The following is a 25,275-nucleotide window of genomic DNA, read 5'->3' as shown; positions in this document are numbered from 1 at the left end:
GAGGCCGCCTGCTCGGCTCTCGCGGCAACACTCCCTGACGTCCTGGTGGTAAGCGATGAGGACACAGCGTTGGTGATAATAATAGCTCGTATTTATTGACCGCTTTCACGGTGCCAGGCTCTGTGTTAAACCCTTTGTACGCATTCGTGCTCACACCAGCCCTGTGAAGTCGCTGCTCTGATTATCCTCAATTTGCAGACAAGATGCTGAGGTTCAGAAAGGTAAAGCGACTTGTCTGCGGTCACAGGTAAGTGGGGGAAACAAACTGGAACCCCGATGTTTCTTCACACCCTACCCCTGCGGCTGGACATGAGACTGTGACACCAAGGCCTTGCAGACATGAAGAACGAATAGCTCCCTGGCAGAAATTCACAGGAGGGCAAGAAGAAGGGAAGAATGCAGATGAAAAGTGTGAAGGAGGGAATGGTGGAGCTCAACACTGCAGACTCCCTGGATAGTGGGGTAGTCCCCACTGGTCAGATCAATGGCCCAGAGGCCATCAAAGCCGGTGAGAGGGAGTGTCACCATCCAGAAACCCTCCCCTAACTCATTCCTCGAAGGCAGAGGTTTAATTTACTGTACCTGCAAACTATTGAGCAACTGACTAAAGATGCCTTTGGGGTGCCTAAAACTAAAAATGTCCAAATCTAAACTCTGTCTTACCCTATTTTTTTTTTTAACCTTTTAAGAAGTTACACTGGGGTGAAAAAGAATTCTCTCCAGTACATTTATCTGAGAACACACAAACACACGTGACTGGATGCAGCCCCATTTCATCCATCCCAGTGAGTGGCATCACCATCTACTGCTTGCCTAAGCCAGAAGTCTCAAGATCATACTTGACTACACTTTCACTTGACTTGAGGTGAATATAAATGTTTTAATGTTTTGTTATGGAGATTTTCAAATATATATATAGAAAGATAACACAATAGTATAATGAACTCTCATATACCCATCATTTGACTTCAGAAATTATCAACTCCTAGCCAAGAGTTTATTATGATTTGACAAACTTCTATTATATACCATGTACTAAGCCTCAGGCTAGGTCCTAGGGTCCCCAAGAAAAATCAGATTTGACTGTCACTCAACTTGGAGGGTATAACATATGACTTTTGTCTTTTAAAGATGAGTAAGAGTTACTCAGAAGAAGAAAGATGTCCTCCTTCATTTGATAATTCTCAACAAATAATTATAGTGTGGGAGGCACTGTCCTTGGTGCTAGGAACTTGTTAAGAGACAAGATTCAGTCCCTACCCTCATGAAGCTTGAATAACAAAGGAAAGTGATACTAAATATATGATTAGAATTGTGATGAGTGTTTTGAAGGAAGTCTGTAGAATACTATGTGAGTAGACTAAATTTTACCTGGGAACATTTGGAAAGACTTTCACAAGGAAGTGGCACTTAGGTGAGGTGAAAAAGAAAAAGGTCATCCAGGAGAAGAGAAAATGATTCCAAGTCAATGGAGAAGTACAAGAAGGCCAGGATGGGTGTGATAATGTAGAAGAATGGCATAAGGTGAGCTGGAAAGGTAGACAGGTGCCAAATCAAGGAGAACCATGTTGTTAGGGTTTTGGACTTTAATTTAAGGACAATGGGAAATCATCAAAAGGTTTGAGGCAGGGGAAGGACATGTTCGTTCACCTTTGCATTTTTTCTTTTTTTACATCTTTGTCATTGTTCAGTCGCTCAGTTGTGTCCAATTTTCTGTAACCCTGTGGACTACAGCACACCAGGCTTCCCTGACCTTCACTGTCTCCTGGAGTTTGCTCAGATTCATGTCCATTGAGTTGGTGATGCTATCTAACCATCTCCCTTTTGCTGCCTGCTTCTCCTTTTGCCTTCAGTCTTCCCCAGCTTCAGGGTCTTTTCCAATGAGTGGACTCTTCTCATCAGGTGGGAAAAGTATTGGAGCTTCATGCTGCCTGCTTCTCCTTTTGCCTTCAGTCTTCCCCAGCTTCAGGGTCTTTTCCAATGAGTGGACTCTTCTCATCAGGTGGGAAAAGTATTGGAGCTTCAGCTTCAGCATCAATCCTCTTTTTTTAAGAGGTAAATTTTTAAAAAGATTTTTTTGATGTGGACCATTTTTAAAGTCTTTATTAAATTTGTTACAATAGTGCTTCTGTTTTATGTATATGTATGTGTATATATCTATATATATATAAGTTGCAAGGCATGTGGGATCTTAGCTCCCCAACCAGGGATCAAACCTGCACCCCCTGCATTGGAAAGCAAAGGTGTAACCACTGGACTGCTAGGGAAGTCCCACCCTTGCATTTTAGAAGATCACTTCTGGCTGCTAAGTAGAGAATAGATAGGAAGAGAGCAAAATTGGCAGGATAAGTACCAGTTAGAAAGCAATTCTAGGAGATGACTATAGTGGTGGGATTAGGGATGGAGAAGATTGCATAGCTTTAATAAATATTCAGGAGAAAGAACTCAACAATTAGTGATTAATTGATTGGCTAAGGTAGAATGAAGGAAAGGATGACTTCCAGATTTCTGCTAGAGCAAATGAAAAAAAAAATCCAGGAATAGCACCCATTTACAGACAGCCCACCAGAATACGTGTCTTGCCAATCCCATTAAGCAGGATGGCTGTAATATCCACTGATTTCTCTTCAGGTAATCAGAGATGATAATCACAGGTGATGGTGAAGATGGGGAGAGGCATCTAATTAGTTAAGATGCAAACACAGTTAAGTGTAGTTTAGATGTAGGTACGGGCCTCTCCTTTGGGATCTCCACCCTTTCCACCCTCACGCTTGGGGGGTGTACTATCCTTTGTTTATTGAATAAAACTTTGAGCTGTAACCGAGCTGTTAAAAAAAAAAAAGATGTACATATAGTTCAGTTTGATCCACACAGTTTTCCTGAATCCCTGCTCTCCTAGTTCTGCAAAGCCTCCTGATTGGTGGGGTGTCAACCTGTACCCTTCATCCAGCCTTTCTGTTGTATCTCATCCCCCTTCTGATGGTTTCCAAAACAACCAGTAGCTTATGAGCCATCTCAGATAGTCTGTGTGGTTTTGACCAATGTGGGTCCCTCTGAGGCAGCACATTTTTCAAATTATTACCTGGGACTTACCAGGAAAAACATTAGAAGCAAATCCATCCAGAGTCATTTACCAGGAGTACTGACTTTATGCTCTTTGGTTTAATAGATCAGCCTGGTGAACATCTGTATCACCTATAGGTGACTTGGCAACCAAGTCACCTATAGGGAAGAATAGAGCTTGCAACCTTATTAGCAGCAAAGACACTTTTGGAGCAAAGATGACCTTTTCTACTACTACATGTAAATATTGCTTTGATATTGTAATTTTTCTTATAGTTGATACAATAAACCCTCTTTCTTCAGATTGGTTGTTATCATTTGGGAAATCCATGAGTAAAATCTTACTACATATTATATGCTGCTGCTGCTGCTAAGTCACTTCAGTCATGTCTGACTCTGTGCAACCCCATAGACCACAGCCCACCAGGCTCCCCCATCCCTGGGATTCTCCAGGCAAGAACACTGGAGTGGGTTGCCATTGCCTTCTCCCATATTATATGCAGTGGCTCTCAAAAGTCAATTGCTAGGTTTAGCAAGGACTTCCTCAACACCATTCTTCGATAGGACTATTCTACTACATTCCTCGGAAGGCCAAGTAGAGAATGAGAAAAGGATGGAGGGCTGAACTCTGGGAATGCTAGCATTTGGTGAGCAGCAGAGGAAAAGAAGGCCTAGAGGAAAGTGGAGAAGAAACAGAGAATAAGAGAAGATTAGGAGAGATCTAATGTCATGGAAGAAATCCAAGGGAGGAAAGATTTTCAAGGAGGAAGACGTGATCAACAGCATCAAATGCAGCAGAGATTTCCAACAGGTCAAGGTCAAAAAATGTGTCCTTTGAATTTGGCAATATGGAGGTCATGGATCCCCCTATGATCTATATTAGCAGAAAATAGAGGCAGAAGCCACAGTGCAATAGTACTTAAGCAAATGAAAATAAGGAAGTAGGATAAGTAAGCTCAGATCCCTCTTTAAGAAAGTTGGAAGAAAGAATAGACAGTAGCTGAAAAGTGGTACAAAGTTGAAGATTCTGATTTTATCTTTTTTTTTCTTAAAGATGACAGAGACTTGAATATGGTCTGTGTGCCTACATACATACTAAGTTGCTTCAGTTGTGTCCAACTCTTTGTGACCCTATGGACTGTAGCCTGCCAGGCTCCTCTGTCCATGGGATTCTCCAGGCAAGAATGCTGGAATGGGTTACCATGCTCTTCCAGAGGATCTTCCCATCCCAGGGATCAAGCCTGCATCTCTTACATTTCCTACACTGGCAGCGTTCTTTACCACTAGCGCCACCTAGGTATAAACTACAGAAAGATAACAAGTAGAGAAGATAGATTTGAAAGGAAAGAAAAAAAAAAAGAAAGATGGATTGAGATCCTGGAGGTGATGAGAGGAGGTGGGATCAAGGGCTCAGATAGAATTGGACACCTGAGCTTTATAGGCTGAAGGGTTGGGTTGAGGATAGAGGGTAGATAGGATAATTAATAAGGTGGGAGCCAGGCAAGAGGTTAAGGTATTTCACGCCTAGTGATGTCAATATTTCTGAAGTCGCTAGCTGAGGAAGGGAAGGAGGATTGGCTGGAGAATATGGAAAACCTTAGAAGTATTATCCTGTCATGAATAAGTTGTGTTGCCTTTGTTGTTACCAGTGCAGCATCTTTTCCTCCTCTGATTGGTAACAGCACATCACTTTTCTTTGAAGACCCATCTCCTCCCCACTCTTAATCTGTGGGGTTCAGATGGGAATCGTTCGAACTCTACAACCCATTTCAGTCCTGGGCTCTTATCCAGGATCAAGTCAAAATGATCAATTCAGAGATAGGCACATGACTAATCTGAGCCAGTTAAACTCAGTTCCAGGAATTTTCCTTCAACTTTTGGGCTAGCAGTGCTGGTAGAATATAAGCCTGGTCCTTATCTTGCCACAGAAGGGATAAGCCTGCCTGAGAATGAAGCCAGTGTGAAAAAAGCAGAGCTAAAGGATGGAGAGAGACAGATGCTTGATAACATCCATTTAACACCTTTGTTTACCTTTTCCTGAAGTCACATAAGTTGATCAATATTTTTTGTTTACACCACTTTGAGCCGGGTTTTATAGCTGGCAACCAAGAGTTATGACACATATATGAGGTCAGTATTGCCTGTTGGTACTCAGCCCTACATCCATTGTTCTGTAATCTTCCTTGTACCAACAAGGCTAGAGATCTGAAGACCACATTTCTCAGGTTCCTTTGTCACTTCATTCCAGTTAGATTGTGCCAATGGGAACCCTCACTTGAGGAAAGTGGGAGGAAGGAAAGAGTCACTCTGCTTTTGGCAGGGCCTCTGGCAAATTCAGGAGCAGTAGCTCCACCCTAGCAAACATGGAGGCTGTTACAGTAGCATCAGCAATACAAACTCTAGCTGCATTAGCTCCCAGTGCAGATTTGTGGGTTCCACCTCCTTGTTGTACTTTGGGCAATACCTTTTCTGCCTTTTGCTCCTTTAAGTCAAGACTAGTGGTAGTTTCCTGGTCTCTGGGTAACTCTGTTTTCCTTCTTATGCTTCTTCAGACCTCCCCCACAATTTTGTAACAAATTCCTTGTTGTCAAATCCTCCTCTAAGGTTGATGTATGGCAGAAACCAGCACAACATTGTAAAACAATTATCCCCCAATTTAAAAATAAGTAATTTTTTTAAATGCAAAGAAAAAAAAAAAAAACAAATCCTCCTTTACTTGGAATATCTAGAGTGCCCTCTCTATCCTTATGGAACAGTGATTGATACATATTTTCCTATTTTGCATACACATATACACCGCACACAAGGCTCATAAAGGCTGAGTTTCTCAAATCTACAGAGTTAGTAAGTGGGCCAACTGGGACTGGAGTTCAAACATGTCTGACTCAAGCTCACACTCTTTCTCTGCCCTAAAGTTGGCTTTTGTTGTTTTTTTTTTTTTTCTTTTCCATGGTTAGATTAAATAGAAGCTAAAGGGAACAGAGAAATAAAGCCATTTTTAAGAAAATTGTTCAGTTGATCAACCTTGATGTTCAATTTGGATGGGAAAAAAGTCAGAGAGCAGTGAGAGAGAGAATGAAGAAGGATAAAGGTAGGAGGTTGTGGTCACAAGGAGGGTGTTGGAATTTAAGAAATTGCTTCACAGGTGGAGCAGTTGTGAATGAGGACTAGGGTCTGAGTTTGGGTGACTGAAGTAGGGTCTTCAGCAAGTGAGGACATAGTCAGGAGGTTAGTAGATGGGAGCCATAAGGATACTATGGCTCATTTACTTGATGCCAAAGAAAAGAATTTAACCTGCATAGAAAGAGGAAGAAAATAGCATAGGCATGTATGGGAGTCTTGCCAATGGTGAGCTGCTTCCCTTCCACTGGGACAGCTCCAGGGGAAGGAAGAAGTCCCTGAGGCAGAGCCCTATCTCTTCGTCAGAGAGAAAGAGAGAAGCATATTAACCATGGAGTGTGTAAAGAATATAGAGAAGCTTATTGACCATGGAGTGTGCATTTGAGAGGGCGCCATGGAAAATTTGGGAAGAAGTGGCACAATGATGAGCAGGAAAAAAGGGGCCATGGAGTCGTTCGGTGGTGAAATTCTCACTCTATCACCCTCCTATCCTATCAGCAAGTCCTGCAGAATGTCTTCTTTTTAATTAAGTAATTTATTTGGCTGCACCAGGTGTTAGTTGGACTTAGTTGCATGTGAACTCTTAGTTGCAGCATGTGGGATCTACCTCCCTGACCAGGGATCGAACTCAGTCCCCCTGTATTGGGAGTATGGAGTCTCAGCCAGTGGACCATCAGGGAAATCCCCTAAATGATTTTTAATCTGCCTGCTTCTCTTCATCTCCATTGCACCAGTGTCCGGGCCTCCATGATTTATACCTGGACCACAGCACTGACCTCCTCAGTGACTTTCTTACATCCACAGTGATCTTTCACTCAGAATCCACTCTGCAACAGTCAGAGTCATCTTTCTAAAATGTAAATCTCATCAAGTGTGAGGACTCCTTGGTCTAAAATCCCTCAGTAGGTCTCCATTGCCCCAAAGATAGACAAAATCCAAGCTTCCTAGCCCGATGGGCAAGCCCCCCATAAGCTGAGAAGCCCCTGGCCCCTTCTCCAGCCTCACCTCCAACCAGCCTCTCACTCATCCCTTGTACTCAGCCCTGCTGAGTAGTTGTGGTTTCCACCCCTGGCTCTTCTTTGCTTGTGTTGCCTCTTCTGCCTGTAATGCACCAGGCATGGTAGTGCATAGCAGGCAGTGAATATATATTTGCTAAAGGACTGCATACGTTCTACTCATCTTTTAAAATTCAGCTATAAAGGCTTTCCTAACTGAGGAACCAGAGATCAAATTGCCAACATGCGCTGGATCATGGAAAAAGCAAGAGAGTTCCAGAAAAACATCTATTTCTGCTTTATTGACTATGCCAAAGCCTTTGACTGTGTGGATCACAATAAACTGTGGAAAATTCTGAAAGAAATGGGAATACCAAACCACCTAACCTGCCTCTTGAGAAATCTGTATGCAGATCAGGAAGCAACAGTTAGAACTGGACATGGAACAACAGACTGGTTCCAAATAGGAAAAGGAGTATATCAAGGCTGTATATTGTCACCCTGCTTATTTAACTTCTATGCAGAGTACATCATGAGAAACGCTGGACTGGAAGAAACACAAGCTGGAATCAAGATTGCCGGGAGAAATATCAATCACCTCAGATATGCAGGTGACACCACCCTTATGGCAGAAAGTGAAGAGGAGCTAAAAAGCCTCTTGATGAAAGTGAAAGAGGAGAGCGAAAAAGTTGGCTTAAAGCTCAACATTCAGAAAACTAAGATCATGGCATCTGGTCCCATCACTTCATGGGAAATAGATGGGGAAACAGCAGAAACAGTGTCAGACTTTACTTTTTTGGGGCTCCAAAATCACTGCAGATGGTGACTGCAGCCATGAAATTGAAAGACACTTACTCCTTGGAAGAAAAGTTATGACCAACCTAGATAGTATATTCAAAAGCAGAGACATTACTTTGCCGACTAAGGTCCGTCTAGTCAAGGCTATGGTTTTTCCTGTGGTCATGTATGGATGTGAGAGTTGGACTGTGAAGAAGGCTGAGTGTCGAAGAATTGATGCTTTTGAACTGTGGTGTTGAAGAAGACTCTTGAGAGTCCCTTGGACTGCAAGGAGATCCAACCAGGCCATTCTGAAGGAGATCAACCCTGGGATTTCTTTGGAAGGTATGATGCTAAAGCTGAAACTCCAGTACTTTGGCCACCTCATGGGAAGAGTTGACTCATTGGAAAAGACTCTGATGCTGGGAGGGATTGGGGGCAGGAGGAGAAGGGGACGGCCAAGGATGAGATGGCTGGATGGCATCAAGGACTCGATGGACGTGAGTCTGAATGAACTCCGGGAGATGGTGATGGACAGGGAGGCCTGGCATGCTGTGATTCATGGGGTTGCAAAGAGTCGGACATGACTGAGAGACTGAACTGAACTGAACTGAACTGAACTTGCTCCCCATCCAGGTATTGCTGGCTCTGATTTCATTTTCATATGTAGTCTTCCAACTTAATGTCTGTCTCACTCTATTGCATTTATCTGATGCCTTGTCTGCATTCCCCGCTAAAAACCCCTGCCCGAACTGTGTAGAGTGGCAGACCTTGGGGGAAGGAACTGTCCAACCCATCTCTTTTTCTACTGCCTGACACACTGCCCTGAGCATAGGAGGTGCTAAGAGGGTGGTTGGAAGAATCATGAGTTGACCTTTTCTGAAAGTTCCTTGGACACAAGCTTAGAGGCTTCCCTTCAACAGAGCAGATGGGAGAAGAGAAGAAAGAGACTTAGTCCTCCTTTCTCAGTAGAGAGGAGGAAGTTCACCTCCAATAGCAGAGTTGCTGGATAACTGTTTAAAACACCTCTAGGCATCCTGACATGATGCCGTGTTGGCCCCAGATGTGGCACATGGACTGGACGAGACCCAGAACTGAGACTCTGGCCTTGTCTTCACCCCTCAGGCTGAAGGAGAAGCCAACCAGAGGAGGAGAACCATCCAGACATCTTCAAGGATGGAAGGGAAAACAAGACACTTCTTGGAAGTGGATTCCGCAGCCCTGGTGCCTGGCCCCTACCTCTGTTTCCAGTCCCAGCCAAACTCCAGTCCTGGATGGACCATGATCTAAGGGGCCAGGGTTCATCACCTGCTTCTCTTCCCAGCCATTGAGCCTGGGAAAGGAACCTGGGGCAGTTCTCCTAAACAGCAAGGGCCTGGTGCCTGCTGGGAACCACGCTATGGCCTGGCCTTCCATGCCAGGTTTGTCTGTCTTCTACTTAGACTCCAAAGCCCCACAGAGGATGGGGCCCCCAGGTCAGGAGGGACCGTGGACCAGAGTGTGGTTATCCTTCCAAGGATGCTCTGGAGTGAATCCAAGAGGTGGGTTTGAGTCCATACTCATTGTCACAGGGAAGTGTCTAGTATTGTGCCCATTTAATGGAAGAGGTCACTGAGGCTAGCATATGGAAGCTCAGAGTGAGGGCCCCTTGCTAGAGTCTGAGGCTTCTTTTGTTTCTTTTGAGCCTAAAACAAGTTTTCAACCTCAAGTGACGTGGAAAGGTAGAGGAAGAAAAAGGTCTCACCTCAAGACCCAGTTGCCTATAGTCCAGGCCAATCTCCAATCAAATGGTTGTCAGTAAGTTTGGACCCTAAAGTCTTGGTCAGCTTATGACCAGAAAAGAACAAACCACTGTAACCTCCACCCAGATGACACTGCTGGCCTAGATGGTGCAAATACCCAGGGGATGCCCACGAGGCTGTGTGACATTCTGAAAATGTGTTTCATAGTTCAGGTCCCGAGTCAGTCCTTCTTCCATTTCCCAGCTTGCTTCAGGCAGGTGAAACACTCATTTTTCATTCTGCTTGTTGTACCTGACTCATAGCAACCAAGCCTCATCTTCTGCTGTGATGCTGCCTGAACCCCCAGGACCTACAATTTGAAGACTGCCACAGCCCTTCATGGCAGCGCTGGGCCAGTCCACTTGGTGTATATGTAGCCACTTCCAGCCCTATTTCCCTATGTCCTGGGGCCAAGGTGTGGTCAGTTTTTAGCAGGGCAGAGTCCCTGCTCTGCTTCTTACTTCCTGTGCCAACACAAGGGTTCCTTTCTCTACATTTTTTCTCTGTTCCCCTCTTTTTTCTAATATTGTTTTTCAATTGGAGGATAATTGCTTTACAATGTTGATTTCTGCCGTACAACAACATGAATCAGTCAAAATTATATATATATATATATATATCCCCTACCTCTGGAATCTCCCTCCCCTCTCTTTCTCTGTCTGTAATGACTGGGATTCAGAAATCACCTGTAAAGAAATGAGGTTTGTCCTTCAGCCCTCCCCTCCCTTATCTCCTGTAGGTTTAAAAGCCTCAAAAAGAGAGGTTACAAGCTTCTCAACTCAAAGAAGTGAGATTGTTCCATAACCAGGGCCCTTTGATTCAAGTGAAGAAGCACTCTGGCTTTATTGTGAGGAAACTGGGAGGAGGAGCCGGGCCAGATACGCGTCAGGAGTGCTGGGAGGGAGCGCAGCCCAGGAGGCTGTTCATCTTCTGGGCCTGGGGAAGGTCCTTGGTCTTGCTCAGTTCCTCCACGTCTTTGTAGCAGTACAGATTGGGGCCTTGGACGAGGTACAAGCCCGGACCATTGGCGGAACACGAGTGGGGGCCCAGAGACTTCTCTGTACACAGGGCCCCATCAACCTTCGTATGGGGCCAAGGAAGCTCTGTCCAAGTGGCTCGAGCTCCTAAACTCAGGTCCAGCCACCACAGCTTCTGGCCTGGGAAGAGACACCGGATGTAACGTGGTTTCCGCGTCCTGGGGATCTGCACCTGGCCTTCCTCATGCCCTGAGGGAGAAGCACAGAACCAGCCACCCCACAGCACGCGACGCCGCTCACCTGCCAGGATGTGGAGCTGAGAAGATCCAGGACAGGTAAAGGCTGCATCCACGGAATGAAGGCTGACCCCTTGAGGGCTCCCGAATTCCTTCTCCAGCTGCTTTGGATAATCTTTTACGAGAGTGTAGCCTGCCCTTGTCAGGAAGATGTATACCTGGGTACCCTGGAGGACAAAGGACATTCATCAGCACAGAGCAGGGAATTCTCCCCAGTCTCCACCTCAGGCATCTCTCCCCTCACACACCTGGATCAGATAGAGCTTTTTATCCCAGAGGAAGGCAGCATCCACGGTTGAGGGGCCTTGGGGCCACAGATGCTCGATGAGCCAGCTGTGCCATCCGTCCCGGCTGCTGTCCAGACGCCAGTAGTGGTTCTCTGTGGGTAGCAGAGGAAGCTCTAGAGCTGGTGGTGAAAGGCCAGGCCGTGAAGAGGCAAGTGACAGATGCAGGGGTGAGTCCTGAGAAGGGGGAGAGAGTGCATCCAGAGGCCAGGAGGGAAGAGGCTAGGAGAGAAAGCAGAGCAAGCATGTGGTTGGAAAAGGTAGGCATGGTGACCTGATTGGAGCTGGAGGCAGTAGGGGCCTGATGGAAGGGCAAGCTTGGAGAAGAGTGGCCGGGTTGCTAGCTCAGGCCAACGTAGTAAGGTTTGGTGTGGGCTCCTTATGCATCTCAGATGTCCATGTGAGGAAGTGCTCCAGTGAGACTGTGGCCAGAAGTTAAAAGGGAAGCAGCATGTGACCATCCCAGACTCACCAACTGTCCCTTCCCCCTGGCAACCATAAGGCCACTTTCAATATCTGTGAGTCTCTTTCTGTTTTGTAGGTAAGTTCATTTGCATCATTTCTCTTTAGAAATGCTATATTTTAAATGGATAACTAGCAAGGACCTATAACCTAAAACACTGCTATATTTAAAGTAGAAAACCAACAAGGACCTGTTGTATAGCACATGGAACTCTGCTCAGTGTTGTGTGGCAGCCTGGATGGGAGGGGAGGTTTGGGGGAGATGGATACATGTATGTGTATGGCTGAGTCCCTTCGCTGTTCACCTGAGTCTATCACAACATTGTTAATCAACTAAACCCCAATACTAAATTAAAAGTTAAAAAAAAAAAAAGAAAGAAAAGGGAAACACACAGCAAGCTTCCACTGGGTGTTCTCACGCAGACTGTGTTCTCTAATCCCTTGAGATGGTCGGAGACAGAGGGAATAGCCACACCAGCCCCTAATTTTCCTCTCCCCGTTTCATAACAACTTCCTAAAGAAATTGTCTAAACTTTTATTTACCTTTCCTTCCTCAATCCACTTCACTTACGTTCCTGTTTCCCTCTGCCATTGAAATTTCTCTCTTCAGGGTTAAGTATCCTCCAACTTGCCAAATCTAATGTCTTCTCCTTACTATACCGCTTAGCAGCATTTGACTGCTCACAGCTCCCTTCTTTAAATTTTTTCTTTTTTTAAATTTTGGCCCCTGTTATTCCAGACTCTTCCAGCGTTCTTACCTTTTTGATGCCTCTTCAGCCTGGTATCTCACATTAGAATCCCCTAGTTTGGGCCTCCACTCTACCTGCCCTCACTCTCTAGGTGATTTTACATAGTCCAGGGTTTTAAACCCCATCTGCATACTGAAGACTTTTGATCTGTTCTCTTCACTTCTGATGGATCTTTTCTTTGAGTGTCAGGCTCAAACTCAGCTGCCTACCTGATGTGTCCATTTGGGGCTACTAGATACCAATACCCTAATGTGTCCAAACTCATTTCTGCTCCCACCAAACACACACACCTTCTGCCCTAGTCTTTTCCGATCTTAACAGAAGGAACCATTTGTCACCTAGTTGCCCACTTCCCCAAGCTAAGTCATTCTTGAAACCGCTCTTTTCCCTTCCCCACTCTGACCAATATCCAAGGCATTGGATAATGCTATGGACTCGACTTCCAGAATACATCATGATAACTGCTCACCACCTCTGTGCTGTTTTCCCAGTCCAAGTTGTCATCACCTCTAATCGAGACAGCTGCGAGAACTCTTCGCCTGATTCCCTGCTTATACAATTATAGCTCTGTGACTTACATTCCATAAGAAACAAGGATGATCTTTTAAAAAATTAAGTCAGAACAGATCATGGCCCAGCTCAAGATCCCCTCCTGGCTTCCTTTTACAGTTGAAAACCCTTACCAGGCCCATGATATAAGCTTTTTTCTTTTCTGGTTGGTCCATACACGGCTTGCAGGAAATTGGTTCTCCAACCAAGGACAGAACCCTGGGCCCTCAGCAGTGGACACATAGAGTCCTAACCCCTGGACCACCAGGAAATGCCCAGACCCATGTGATCTGGCTCCTTCTCCCTCTTTTGAAGCCGCTCATCTGCTCTCTCCCAACACTCAACACACTGGCCTCCTCTCTTGACTCCTCAAATTATTTGCTGTTCACCTTCCCTAAAATGCTTCTCCTCCATTGCTTTATGGGACTACTTTCTCTTTATCACTGAAATCTCAGCTCAAAAGTCATCTCTTCAGGATTACTCTGGTGGTCTGGTGGCTAAGACTCCATGCTTCCTATTCAGGAACCCGGGTTTAATCAATCCCTGGTCAGGGAATAAGATCTTACATGCCGCAACTAAGGTTGGCGCAGACAAATAAATAATAAATAGAATAAATATTTTTAAAAAATCATCTCTCAGAGAAGGGGCCCATCATTCTCTTCACCTCTATCCAATTATTCTGTCCTATTTTCTTCACAGCTTTTTGACACTTAACATTTTTTATTTTATATTTTAAAATAACAACTCACAAATCCATTTATACTAGCTTCAAATGGTATTTGGGAATAAGAAATATTCTAATGTTCCCAGGACATTTCACAGCTACTAACACTGCCTGAAAGTATTCTCTTTTATTTTCTCTTTTTTTATCATCTCTCTCTCCAGCAGGCTCTATGAGGGTAATTGTCTTGTCTGCCATGTTGATCACTGTATCCCAGTGCCTAAAACAATGCCCAGTGCCTATCCGGTGCTTGATAAATAGTCAGTGTTACCATGCAGCCACAAGCTCTCTTTATGTGTATTAACCAGGCAAGTCTCAGTGACCACATGTCCACTTTTCCCTCCTGATGAAACTATCCTGCTCATGGCTCCTATTTTGAGAATCAGAGCTATGCTGCTCTTTGGGCAGAAGAAATAAGTGCTGAGCCCCAGTCCATCAATAGCCAATGCAGAGGCCAACCAGCAGCCACTTTAATGTGGTCTGGAATAAAACTATGGGGCTGGGCCAGTCCCATTCTCTCTCTGGAAAGCCAATAGGAAAAAGAGCAACCGAGGCAGTTACGAGTTGTATCTGAGGCTAAAAGATCCTAACTAGAGAAAATCGAGAGGACATAATGGTCCATGTGTGAGCCAAAGGTGGGAAAGCAGAAAGAATGGATTAGAAACCGTGAGCTAGAGAACAAGAGATTTATCAATAAGAGAGAGGGGAGAACTGGCCCTTTGCTGAACAGCTGGGTTGTACTGGTGTTTTTGCCAACATAGTCAGTTCCCACCTTGGCTGGGTATTTTTAACATAACGGTGTTCTCTCAACAGCTATGGAATATCTCTAATGCTCTTGATTTAGGATTTCAGCTGCATTCTGTTTATGCACACATGGCCTTGAGATTCCATGATCTCGCCATGGGTGAGTGTTGTCTATCTATCTCTGTGTGGTCCCTGTAGCCCTAGTTTCTTAGTGCTTCTATCTCCATGTCTTTCTATCGATCTCTATCTCTATATCCATAGTATCTCACTTTGCGTGTGTGTTCTGCCAGTGCTGCCTTGCTCTCACCGTAGCTGTGTATTCTCCTGATCCGTCTGTGTTCTTACTCTGGCATGTATTCGCAGTACAGATCTACTTGTTCACTATAGGTGTGTGTTTCATCACGGACTTATGTTCTCATTACAGCATGGGGATATGCTGTTATGTCATATATCCCCCTTGTTATGGGGATATGCTCTGCTTGTGGCTGCGTATTTTTCATTATAGCTTGGTAGTCACATCTGATTGGATTTGTTCAGGGGTTAGGAGTAAGGAAGGATTTTTCACTCTGCTGTATTCTAAACCACTGTTTCACACTTGTATCCTGTCATACGTATGTCTTAGGCTGAGTGTAATGGGGTAGTCACTCTCTTAGAGCTGTCCTCAAGTATAGATCAAGACATCCTTTTTAGGTAGCATTAGATGGCTTTTACTAATTAATGGCACAGGTCTGGGGAGAGGGGTCTCCCCTGGTCACTCAGGGGGAGAAATCTTATCAGGCTAGTGAAGCTATTGCCTAAAGATCTAAGGAACTGAACACGTCTTGGCTGATGCTCAGCGACGGGAACATCTTATTTCCAGGTAATGCTATGCCCAGAGGCCTGAATATAGGAACCAGGCACCTGGAAAAAGATGGAGCTCCTGGAGATAAGCTTGAGGTAGGAGGGTGGGGAGAGGGTCAGAGACATGCAGGAGCAAAGGGAATATGAGGGGTCATAGGTCCAGGGGGTCCAGGGGGTCCAGGGAAGGCACAGACCTGGCATGGATAGTACTGAGAGGCAGGCAGGTGGAAGAAGTTAGAGGCCTGGACAATGAGATAGTTTCCTTAGATATGCATCTGAGGAAATGAGAGGTGAAAAGGAGCGTGCCAGGGTGAAAGGATGGGAGCCTTTCATAAGGGGCACAGTGATGAAAATGGAGGAAATAGAGGTGAGAGGCACACACAAAAGAGTTGGGAGATATGGAGGACAGAGATGGGGGGATTGGAGGGATCTCTTACCACTGAAAGCATAGGTGGCACCATGGTTGTCAGAGAGCAGTGCAGACAAGACTAGATGTGGGCTACAGCGCTTATCCATATGCTGGGTTGCATTTCTGTGTGCATGGCCTTGGGGGAGAAATAAGCAAGGGAGAACACACGAAGGCAAGAGGTCAGAATGAGGGCTGAGGTGGAAGAAACCGCTGGGCGTATTGAGGGTGCAGGTCTTCCCCATATGAAGACAGTTGGGAAGAGCCAGAATGGAAGTGGGGCTGGCGCAAGGGCCAAAGTATCATTCCATAGGTGAGGGTAGGAGCTGGGGTGCATGGCGTTTGCAGACTCAGGGAAGGTGGACATGTCTCCAGGGGTCCCAGGGCTGGGGCTTTCTCACCTCTGTTAGGGCAGGGCATAAAGTAATCTCGGACATCCCGAGGATAACTGGAATTCACTTTTCCCTCGACGGGATCGAAGCGCAGGAATTCGTTACCCCGGAAGCAGTAGTAGCGGTTGAGCCATCGTATGGCCGAGGAGCAGTTCCCAACGGCCGGCCAGAAACGTTCCTTTATGGTTTTTGTAGAGAAGTCCCAGAACCACGTGTGGTTGCCTTTGTCCAATCAACCAACAAGCATTCGGTGAGGCCAGACTGTGCCCTCTCTTGTGCTTGCACTGGGCCCCAGGATGGACCAGATGTGGCCTCCATCACATGGAGCTCACAGCCCAGCAGGGAAAGAGTTGAGGAAAGTAGTCATATGACAGAATTCAGCAGCAAAGTACACATGATCAGTTCAGCAAGGGCAGTGGGAAGAGTCTGGGAAAACTTCCCAGAGAAGGTGATACTTAAACTAAAATCTGAAGGAGTTACAAAGCATTCAAGAGTGGGAGATGGAAGCCTAAAGCATGAAGCAAATTGGGTGTCTAGGGAATAGCAGAGAGTTTGGGGGGCTTCATGTTCAAGGGAAGGGATTGAGAGACTAAACACCAGAGGGTCAATAGGCTGGGGGGACTTGGAGAACCTTGTAGGTAAGGTCATGAAGAACTTTGTCTGTGAGACTAAAGAACATAGATTTGTCCTAAGGGTCATGGAGGACATGAGGGACTTTTAGCAGAATTATATCCAGTTAACTTCCCCGGAATGACTTCCTCTTACTTCCCCTACTTAAACTGTGCAGACCTTAATTAGCTTCTCTATTTTTTTCTTGGGAAACCATATCATGGTACTACCAGCACCACCTGCCCTACCTCTGCTCCCTCACCACCATCCCACCACTGCTCCACGCTCTCTTATTCCAGCCTGCACTGACCTTGGAAGAAGAAGACACCCTCCTCAGAGCATTCTCCGCGGTGACATTCCACAGCTGCATCCAGTGGGAACGGGATTCCAGGAAACTTCTCTTGGAGCAACTTTGGATATTCTTGCCCCTTCTCAGGAGGATATACCCAGAATTTGTCCCCCTACACACAAAAGCACGCTTTTTAAAATATGCACGCCAGACACTGCCACTCTGCTCACACAACACCTTTTATCTATCACAGTTAACGTAATATTCTTCTGCAGTCCCCCATACTCTCAATCCATCTATAGACAACAACGTGCTGACCCCTTGCACAAATATATACCTTCAGTTTGTGCAAATCCAATCATTGTTACTACACACACACATCTGATTATGTACAACTAGCACTTCCATGGTACAATTATCTGCAACACCATTGGTTTTGGCAAACACATCCACAGTCATCCTGTAATCATCCATCCATTCAAACATTCATTTGTTCATTTATTCACTCAAGAAACAGTTGCTGAATGACTACCATATGCCAAGTATTGTGAAAAGCACTGGTCATAAAGGGGTGACAAGACTCTACCTCTACCTTCAAGGACTTCATTTTTTTTTCACTGTACAAAAGCAGAAAGTGAGACCGTAGTGAGTCCTAGCCATGTGAACTCCAAGGTGGAGGCATGTCAAGTGCATTGGGAATAAAGGAGAGGTGCCTAAGTCAACCTAGAGAATTCCTCGAAGGCTGCACAGAGGAGGGAACATGTGGGCCAGGTTTTCAAAACTGAGCAGGAATTTTCCAGGTAGACAAGTGTGGAAAGGGCATTACTAGCAGAGGGAGTAGCATGTACACAGTATACTCACATGGCTGGCACACAGTGAATGTGGCCAGGGAAGAGATCAACCTGAAGATAAGCAAGGCCCAGGTCTCATGACCTGTGTGCCCCTGGCTGACAGGATGCAGCACGTGGTGGTGCCATTTGCTGAAACGGGGGACTTGGGAGGAGAGGGATTTGTACAGAAGATACTGTGTTCCGTTTGAGGGGTGCTGCATTTGAGGTGTGTACAGAACATCTAAGTTGAAGATGTCAGCTAGGAAAATGCAAAGAAACGTCTGGAGCTCTGGGGAGAGATCCATATCTGGTGTCCACAGCGTGGAGAGTCTTAGAGCCATGGCAATGGTTGAGATCACCCAGGGAGGGTGAATGGAGAATCTGGGAAGGATCCCCAAGGAACATTCAGGGAGTGGCCCAGGATGAGAAGCTGAGAAGAGCAAGAAAAAAAAGGCAGGAGGGAAAACAAACCCGGCAGTGAGGGCCACCCAGCCACACGGCATCTTTGTGTGAGTCAGGAGAAGGTGCCCAGAAGGAGCAGACACAAGCTGGGCCAGGACATGGGACCTGATGAGCACAGTGGGGTGGATTTCATCCTCCACTCACCCCTCGGCCAGGCACTGCTGTACAGTGAACAACCTGGCAACCACAGGAAGACCAGATGCAGGGTCATGGAAGCCAAGGAAGAATTTCTAGGAAAGAAAGGATGGTCGACAGCTTGAGGAATACCAGAGAGGTGTGGACGCAGATTAGGACTGAAGAAGAGCCGCTGGATGTGGCGCCTATCAGGACCGCACGCACACACACACACACACACACACACACACAGAGAGACACACAGACACAGACACAGACACACACACACACACACACCCCTAGCCTGACCTTTCTCAGGAAAGGAAGGCCCAGGAGGAGGAAACCTGGAACCTGTTGGCAAGGGCCACCTAGGGGAGGGTTTCTCATGTTGACTCCAGCACTTCTGGCCTGGCCCTGACCTGGGTCCAGTCGTACCTTGATCAGAAGGACACGGTTATGATCATAGCGGAATGCAGCATCCACGGGACTGGGGGCATCCTTCCACCTCTCTGAGATTAACTGCCGGGCCCAGGCATGACCCTTCCACACAAACTCCCCTGCAAAACATACAGTCACTGAGGGACCCAGAGCAAACTTTTGGCCTACTGAGATAGTTACAAAGAAGCCATGGGTGATGCTCTTAAATAATTCCTAAGACCCCAGGACACATCCTGGTGAAGGGGACCAAGTCTGAGGTCCCAAATGCCCCAATCCCAGCCCCTCCTACCTTTTAAAAACAGCATGTTCCCATCCTCATCCAGGGTGGTAGCATCAAAGCCCCAGCCATCCGAGCAGCGTTCTGGGGAGGAGGTAGGGAGGCAGCAGGTGAAAGACCAGTAAGAGGATACAGTGCGGAAGCAGAGAGAGAGACGCAGAGAGTCAGGGCCTCACCCGTCACGTCTGCATCTGGCTTGGCCACATTCCCACCTTCAACTCCATGCCCAAGCTCAGGAGCTCTGGCCCTAGAGAGAAGACACAGAGCTGTCTGGCTCTGCAGCAGCTAACCCCTCTCCCTTAGCTCCTGACCCTAGACTTGAAGAAGTGAAGTGAAGTGAAGTGAAGTCACTCAGTTGTGTCCAATTCTTTGCAACCCCATGGACTGTAGTCTACCAGGCTCCTCCGTCCATGGGATTTTCCAGGCAAGGCTACTGGAGTGGGCTGCCATTTCCTTCTCCAGAGGATCTTCCCAACCCAGGGATCAAACGCAGGTCTTCTGCATTTTAGGCAGATGCTTTACCGTCTGAGGCACCAGGGAAGTCCCAAGACTCCAGACTTACCCCAGACCTAAAAGCTGGCCCTGTCCCACTCTAATCCCAACCCCGATCCTCCTTCCCCAGCCTCAGCTTCACTCACAGAGGGTGGGCTTTAGCTAAAGACCAGCACAAGCCCAACAGCCACAGTGCAACTGGCACTCCCAATGCCCGAGCCATGGTGAGCTGGAGAGGCCCCAGGACAGCGCTGGGCACCTGGCTGAACCCCCTATATAGAGAAGGCAGCAGCACCATCCCCACTCCAAGCCTGCTGGGAACGAGATCTCTCAGGACTATGCCAATATTGGCTGATTACATCAGTGCAAATAAGGTCAGGGTCTGAACAGAAATCTAAGTCCAAGACTAACTCTTCCCGGCAGGAGGCCCCATCCCCCTTCAGTGACTTTTTTTTAAACTTTTTATTTTATATTGGAGTATAGCCAATTAACAATGTTGTGATAGTTTCAGGTGGACAGCAAAGCCCTTCAGTGACTTTTGAGCAGTGACTAGCTCAGGCCATTGATGTTCAACATGACTCTTCACCTTGTTGATGCGTCTGGGTACCCATAAAGGGTAAGAAGGGGTTAGATTGATTGAGGACCACTTGGCTGTGGTTGGACTTACCTGAACAATGCAGGAGGAGAGAAGAGGAAAGTAACATTTTTGTGAACTGTGCCAAGCCCAGCTCTGAGACTCTTAAAGAGTCTAACACTTGCATGTATTTAATAACCACACACACATACAAACAAACTTAGAACTACTCAGAGAACAGTTTCTTCCAAGCTCCATCAGGGACCTGCTGGGGGCATTCCCAAGTCTCTTTATCTTTGCCCTTGACAGGTCAATAATATTTCACCATTGCTGAAAGTCCAAGTTCCACCCTTGCTCCCACCCCCAAAGGCTTTGCAAAAATCACCTGGGATGGAAGGGCTGGAGGAGGTGTCTCTTTCAGAGAGACCTACTAGTAATTAGACTTTCTTCATAGTTTCTATCTTAAGGGGAAAGTGCTTTGTTTACCTATCACAGAATAAATAAAACTGTACTGGGGTTTCACAATATTTATAGCTGATTCTTGCTTAAATGCTGTCTTTTCAGTGAAACCTTCTTGTCCACCTCATCTAGCTATTTCAGAATCTCGGTGGTTTCCTCTATGTTACTTAATAAAACTTGAAATTATTTTATTTGTATATGCTTTTGCTTCTGCTAGTTTATGCTTTTTTTCTTTGCTAGTTTTGATTTGCCTGTCTTATGTACCATTATGTATTTTTTAAATTTTTTAAATGTTTTTTGGCTGTGCCATGTAGGATCTTAGTTCCCCGAGACATTGGAAGGGTAGAGTCTTAACCACTGGACCACCAGGGAAGTTCCTGTACCATTACATTTTCTCTACCTAAACTAGGACCGGGCATGTACAGGCATACTTCAGAGATATCTAGAGTTTGTTTCTAGACCCTTGCAATACAGTGAATATCGCAATAAAATGACTAACACAAATTTTTTGGTTTCTCAGTGCAAATAAAAGAGAAGTCACTTCAACGAGAAGCCTGCACACCACCGCTGGAGAGTGGCCTCCACTCACCACAACTAAGGAAAGCCAGTGTGCTGCAATGAAGACCCAGAGCAGCTAGAAATAAAACAAGTAAATTCGTTTTTCTAAAGTTCTGTTTAGTTCAGTTGCTTAGTCGTGTCCGATTCTTTGTGACCCCATGGACTGCAGCAGGCTAGGCTTCCCTGTCCATCACCAGCTCCTGAAGCTTGCTCAAACTCATGTCCATCGAGTCGGTGATGCCATCCAACCATCTCATCCTCTGTTGTCCCCTTCTCCTGCCTTCAGTCTTTCCCAGAATCAGAGTCTTTTCCAATGAGGCAGCTCTTCGCATCAGGTGGCCAAAGTATTGGAGTTTCAGTTATAATGACACTATATTGTAGTCTATTAAGTATGTAATAGCATTAGATCAAAAAAAGTACATATCTTAAATTTTTAAAATAATTTTGTTTATTTATCTTTGGCTGCGCCGGGTCTTTGTTGCTGTGTGGGTTTTTCTCTGGTTGCAGAGGGCAGGAGCTACTCTCTTGTGGAGCACGGGCTCTCGGGCATGTGGGCTTCAGTGGCTATGGCTCAAAGGCTCAGTAGTTACGGGTTGCGGGCTCCAGAGCACAGGCTCAGTAGTTGTGGTACAGGGCTTAGTTGCTCCACAGCACGTGGGATTTTCTCAGACCAGGCTCTAAGAATCAGTGTCTCCTGCATTGGCAGGCGAATTCTTTACCACTGAGCCACCAGGGAAGCCTCTACACCTTAATTTAAAAACACTTTATTGCTAAAAATGCTAACCATCATCTGAGCCTTCAGGGGGTTGTATCTTTTTGCAATAGTAACATCATAGATTACTGGGACAAATATAATAAAACTGACAAAGTTTGAAATATTTCAAGAATTACCAAAATGTGCCACAGCAACATGAACTGAGCAAATGCTGTTGGAAAAAATGTGCTAAAAGACTTGCTCAACTCAGGGTTGCAACAAACCTTCAATCTGTTACAAAAAAAAAAAAGTACTATCTGTGAAGTGCAATAAAGCAAAGTGCAATAAACTAGGTATGCCTGTAATAGATGTTAAATAAATATTTGGTGAATGAAAAACATTAATTTCAAGTATGGATAGTGTTACTAAGGTTGCTAAATTTCTGACAGTTTAGTTTTTCTCCTTCCCAGGTAAGGAGAATATCAGGATTGGAGGTGTTTTATTTTGGAGACATACTGTGATCTAGGGGTCACAGGTCTCCATGACATTGACCTTCATCTTGTGGTCTTGTTTCATTCTCCGGTGTCCAGCCCTACACTCCTCTCCTCCTCTCACCTCTGCCATCCCTAGTATCTGCTATCTTCAGCATTCACTGGGGTCCGCCTGTTTCTACCTGGGACGTAGCTGCAGGAGACAAATATGAACAGTCAGCTCTGGGCCAGGCTGAGGTTCCAGGATCCCTGTTCCCCAATCCAGCCGGAAGGGTCCTGATCCCTCTCAGATGCCCTTGACATCCCCTTGAATAACCTCAGCAAAGGCCTCAGACCCCTTGTCTACTCTGCAAAGGTTCCTCCTGACAGGAAGACAGAGATTTCTGGGAGCCCTGGAGCGTGTCACCAGGCCTCTGCCATCAGGGTTAGCGCCCTCTCCTGACTTACCGTGAGAACATGTTAACACTTCCTTCCCTGAGGTTAGCGGACACAGCTGGACTCCTCAGGCCCTTAGCAGCATGGGTAGCACCTCGACTCTCTCAGCAGATACCTGACACCCATTGCTCCCTCTGCAGGGTATCTCTGACTGGGCCCGCTTCCTCCTAGCTGCTGGGCACTGGGGGCTGCTACTCCCAGACTCCCCTTCTCCTTGTCTTCAGCCTCGCAAATCTTATATGACCTTCCTGGGATTAGCCCCCCTTGAGCACCCAGTGACCTTTCATCACCAACCCCTCAACAACCACGTCTAGCTCCAGAACTGTGTCCACGTGTGCTACAGGTTTCACTGAGCCTGCCTGGGGAGTGCTCACACCGAGCAGGAACACCCGCCGGAAAAGCCACAATGAGGGTCTTCAGTAGTACCGGCAGGGCCCTGCATGGACCTTCTGGTCCAGGAGCAGCCTCTCCTGAGGCCTCGAAGGGCTCTCTGCTGGGACAGCACATACACTGGATGGTGGCTTCTCAGCTTGGCCTCTTCTTTCCCACAGAGCTCTGGTCCCCATCACAGCACCCCTGGATCTACCTATCACAGAAGACTCATCTGTGGCAATTTCCCACTATTGTTTCCTAATTTGTTTGTCTTCTCTAAGGTGTTTTAGATGGCATTATCGGAGCCTTCCTCTTTCCTCCCGTCCACCAGCGACCCAACCGCCTCGGCGCCCCCGCCCCCGCAACCGCTCAGGGACTAGGCCAACAGAGTCTTTTGCACAGCAGGCAGCTTGCATGAAAGTTCACCTCCTGAGCAGGGGCTGAGAGGCCGTTTGAGAACCCAGGTGTGGATATGTTGGCCATTTCTGCTTGTCCTGAGTTATTCCCAGCACTGTGTCCTGGGCTGTGTCCAAACTTGGGCCTGAGCGCCCCCTGGAGGCCTCGGGGATCAGTGCACGCCCACCCTGCAACCAGAAGCCACAGCCCCAGAGGTTTCCTCCCTGAAACCGGCTCCCCAGTTTTTCCCTTTCACTCTTCTGAGCCTCGCTGTGGGGCCTTAGTGCCACGTCCCCTCTCTCTGATAATCTCCGCTGCCCCGAGAAGGTATAGGGACCTTGGTCCCTTGCTTGATTTCTTGGGGATTTCAAGCCCGGAATTATCCAACCATCCCCTTTACCATGTGGTCTTTCTTCCCAACCCTCCTGACCAGCAGCTCTCTGGCTTCCCCCTAAGGGAGTGTGCATTGGGCCTGCAAACATCTTCATGGACGGAGCTTCCTCTGGCATCTCAAGAGCTGCAGTTAAGCTGGACACTGCCCTGCTGTCCCTTGGACTGGCTGTGTGCAGCCTGCTCTGCCACTGAGTTCTCTCATCCCAGTTACTTCTCACTTCCATGAATGCTGTGTGTGCTGAGCACTCCAGGCAGCAGAGGTGAGATTCTCTCTTCTCTGGACTTAAAGAATTGGGATGCAGCTCCAGGTACCCAAAGTGCTCGCTGCCCTCAATCAACTCCTTCAAGACTGTCCCTGCCTATAATGGGCCTTCCTGCATAGTCCATTCTTACCTCCCTCTGAATGTGTGTCTGCGTGTGTGCTCAGTCACATCCAACTTTTGCGACACAGTGGACTGTAGCCCGCCAGGCTCCTCTGTCCATGGGATTTCTCAGGTAGGTATACTGGAGTGGGTTGCTATTTCCTCTTCCAGGGGATCTTTCCCACCAAGGGATCAAACCCAAGTCTCTTGCATTGGCTGGTAGGTTCTTTACCACTGAGCCACCTCTGGTCCTTCCCTATGAGTGATTATAATAATTTGCTTGTATTTATTGGGCACATGTATGTGCCTGGCATTGTGCTTAACACTTAATGTGATGATTTTATCAAATCATACATATCTGAGACTTCCCTATGGTCCACAAGGTGTCCCTTTGATCTCTGAAAAGCCCCCTATTGTCTTCCAGAGGTGCATGAACAGGCCCTCCCACCTTTGACCCAGGAATTGTGCTTAGTTCAGTTCAGTTCAGTCACTCAGTTGTATCCGACAGCAGCATGCCAGGCTTCCCTGTTCATCACCACCTCCAGGAGATTGCTCAAACTCATCTCCATCGAGTCGGTGATGCCATTAAACCATATCCTCTGTCATCCCCTTCTCCTCCTGCCTTCAGTCTTTCCCAGTATCAGGGTCTTTTCCAATGAGTCAGTTCTCCGCATCAGGTGGCCAAAGCTTTGGAGCTTCAGCTTCATCATCAGCCCTTCCAATGAATATTCAGTACTGATTTCCTTTAGGATTGAATGATGTGATATCCTTGCAGTCCAAAGGACTCTCAAGAGTCTTCTCTAACACCACAGTTCAAAAGCATCAGTTCTTCAGCACTCAGCTTTCTTTACTGTCCAACTCTCACATCCATATG

At 46.5% G+C, this 25,275-nt stretch overlaps 1 protein-coding gene and 2 long non-coding RNA genes across 4 annotated transcripts; 2 read left to right on the top strand and 1 right to left on the bottom strand.

Moving 5' to 3' along the window:
* Positions 1–2: 2 nt before the first annotated feature.
* On the top strand, positions 3–21,326 carry LOC120876553. Its single transcript, XR_005724185.1, has 3 exons — positions 3–865; positions 20,179–20,283; positions 21,221–21,326. It is a non-coding gene; the product is annotated as an uncharacterized LOC120876553 (long non-coding RNA).
* LOC120876554 lies at positions 8,506–10,769 on the top strand. Of its 2 annotated transcripts, XR_005724187.1 has the most exons (3): positions 8,556–8,591; positions 9,081–9,496; positions 10,476–10,769. It is a non-coding gene; the product is annotated as an uncharacterized LOC120876554 (long non-coding RNA). The 2 variants fall into 2 exon arrangements; XR_005724186.1 differs by having other exon boundaries at positions 8,506–9,496.
* HPX (hemopexin) lies at positions 10,552–19,969 on the bottom strand. Its single transcript, XM_040258527.1, has 10 exons — positions 19,814–19,969; positions 19,352–19,422; positions 19,188–19,259; positions 18,896–19,017; positions 17,076–17,226; positions 16,166–16,378; positions 15,796–15,903; positions 11,258–11,388; positions 11,014–11,176; positions 10,552–10,893 (listed from the first exon to the last, which is right to left on the bottom strand). The coding sequence occupies exons 1-10, from the start codon at positions 19,963–19,965 to the stop codon at positions 10,622–10,624; spliced, it is 1,455 nt and encodes a 484-aa protein (XP_040114461.1). The 5' UTR covers positions 19,966–19,969; the 3' UTR covers positions 10,552–10,621.
* Positions 21,327–25,275: the final 3,949 nt, after the last annotated feature.

Source organism: Oryx dammah, unplaced genomic scaffold, assembly GCF_014754425.2.
Source record: "Oryx dammah isolate SB20612 unplaced genomic scaffold, SCBI_Odam_1.1 HiC_scaffold_17, whole genome shotgun sequence".
In the NCBI taxonomy this organism is placed as follows: domain Eukaryota; kingdom Metazoa; phylum Chordata; class Mammalia; order Artiodactyla; family Bovidae; genus Oryx; species Oryx dammah.
This window is presented reverse-complemented; position numbering and strand designations above follow the sequence as displayed.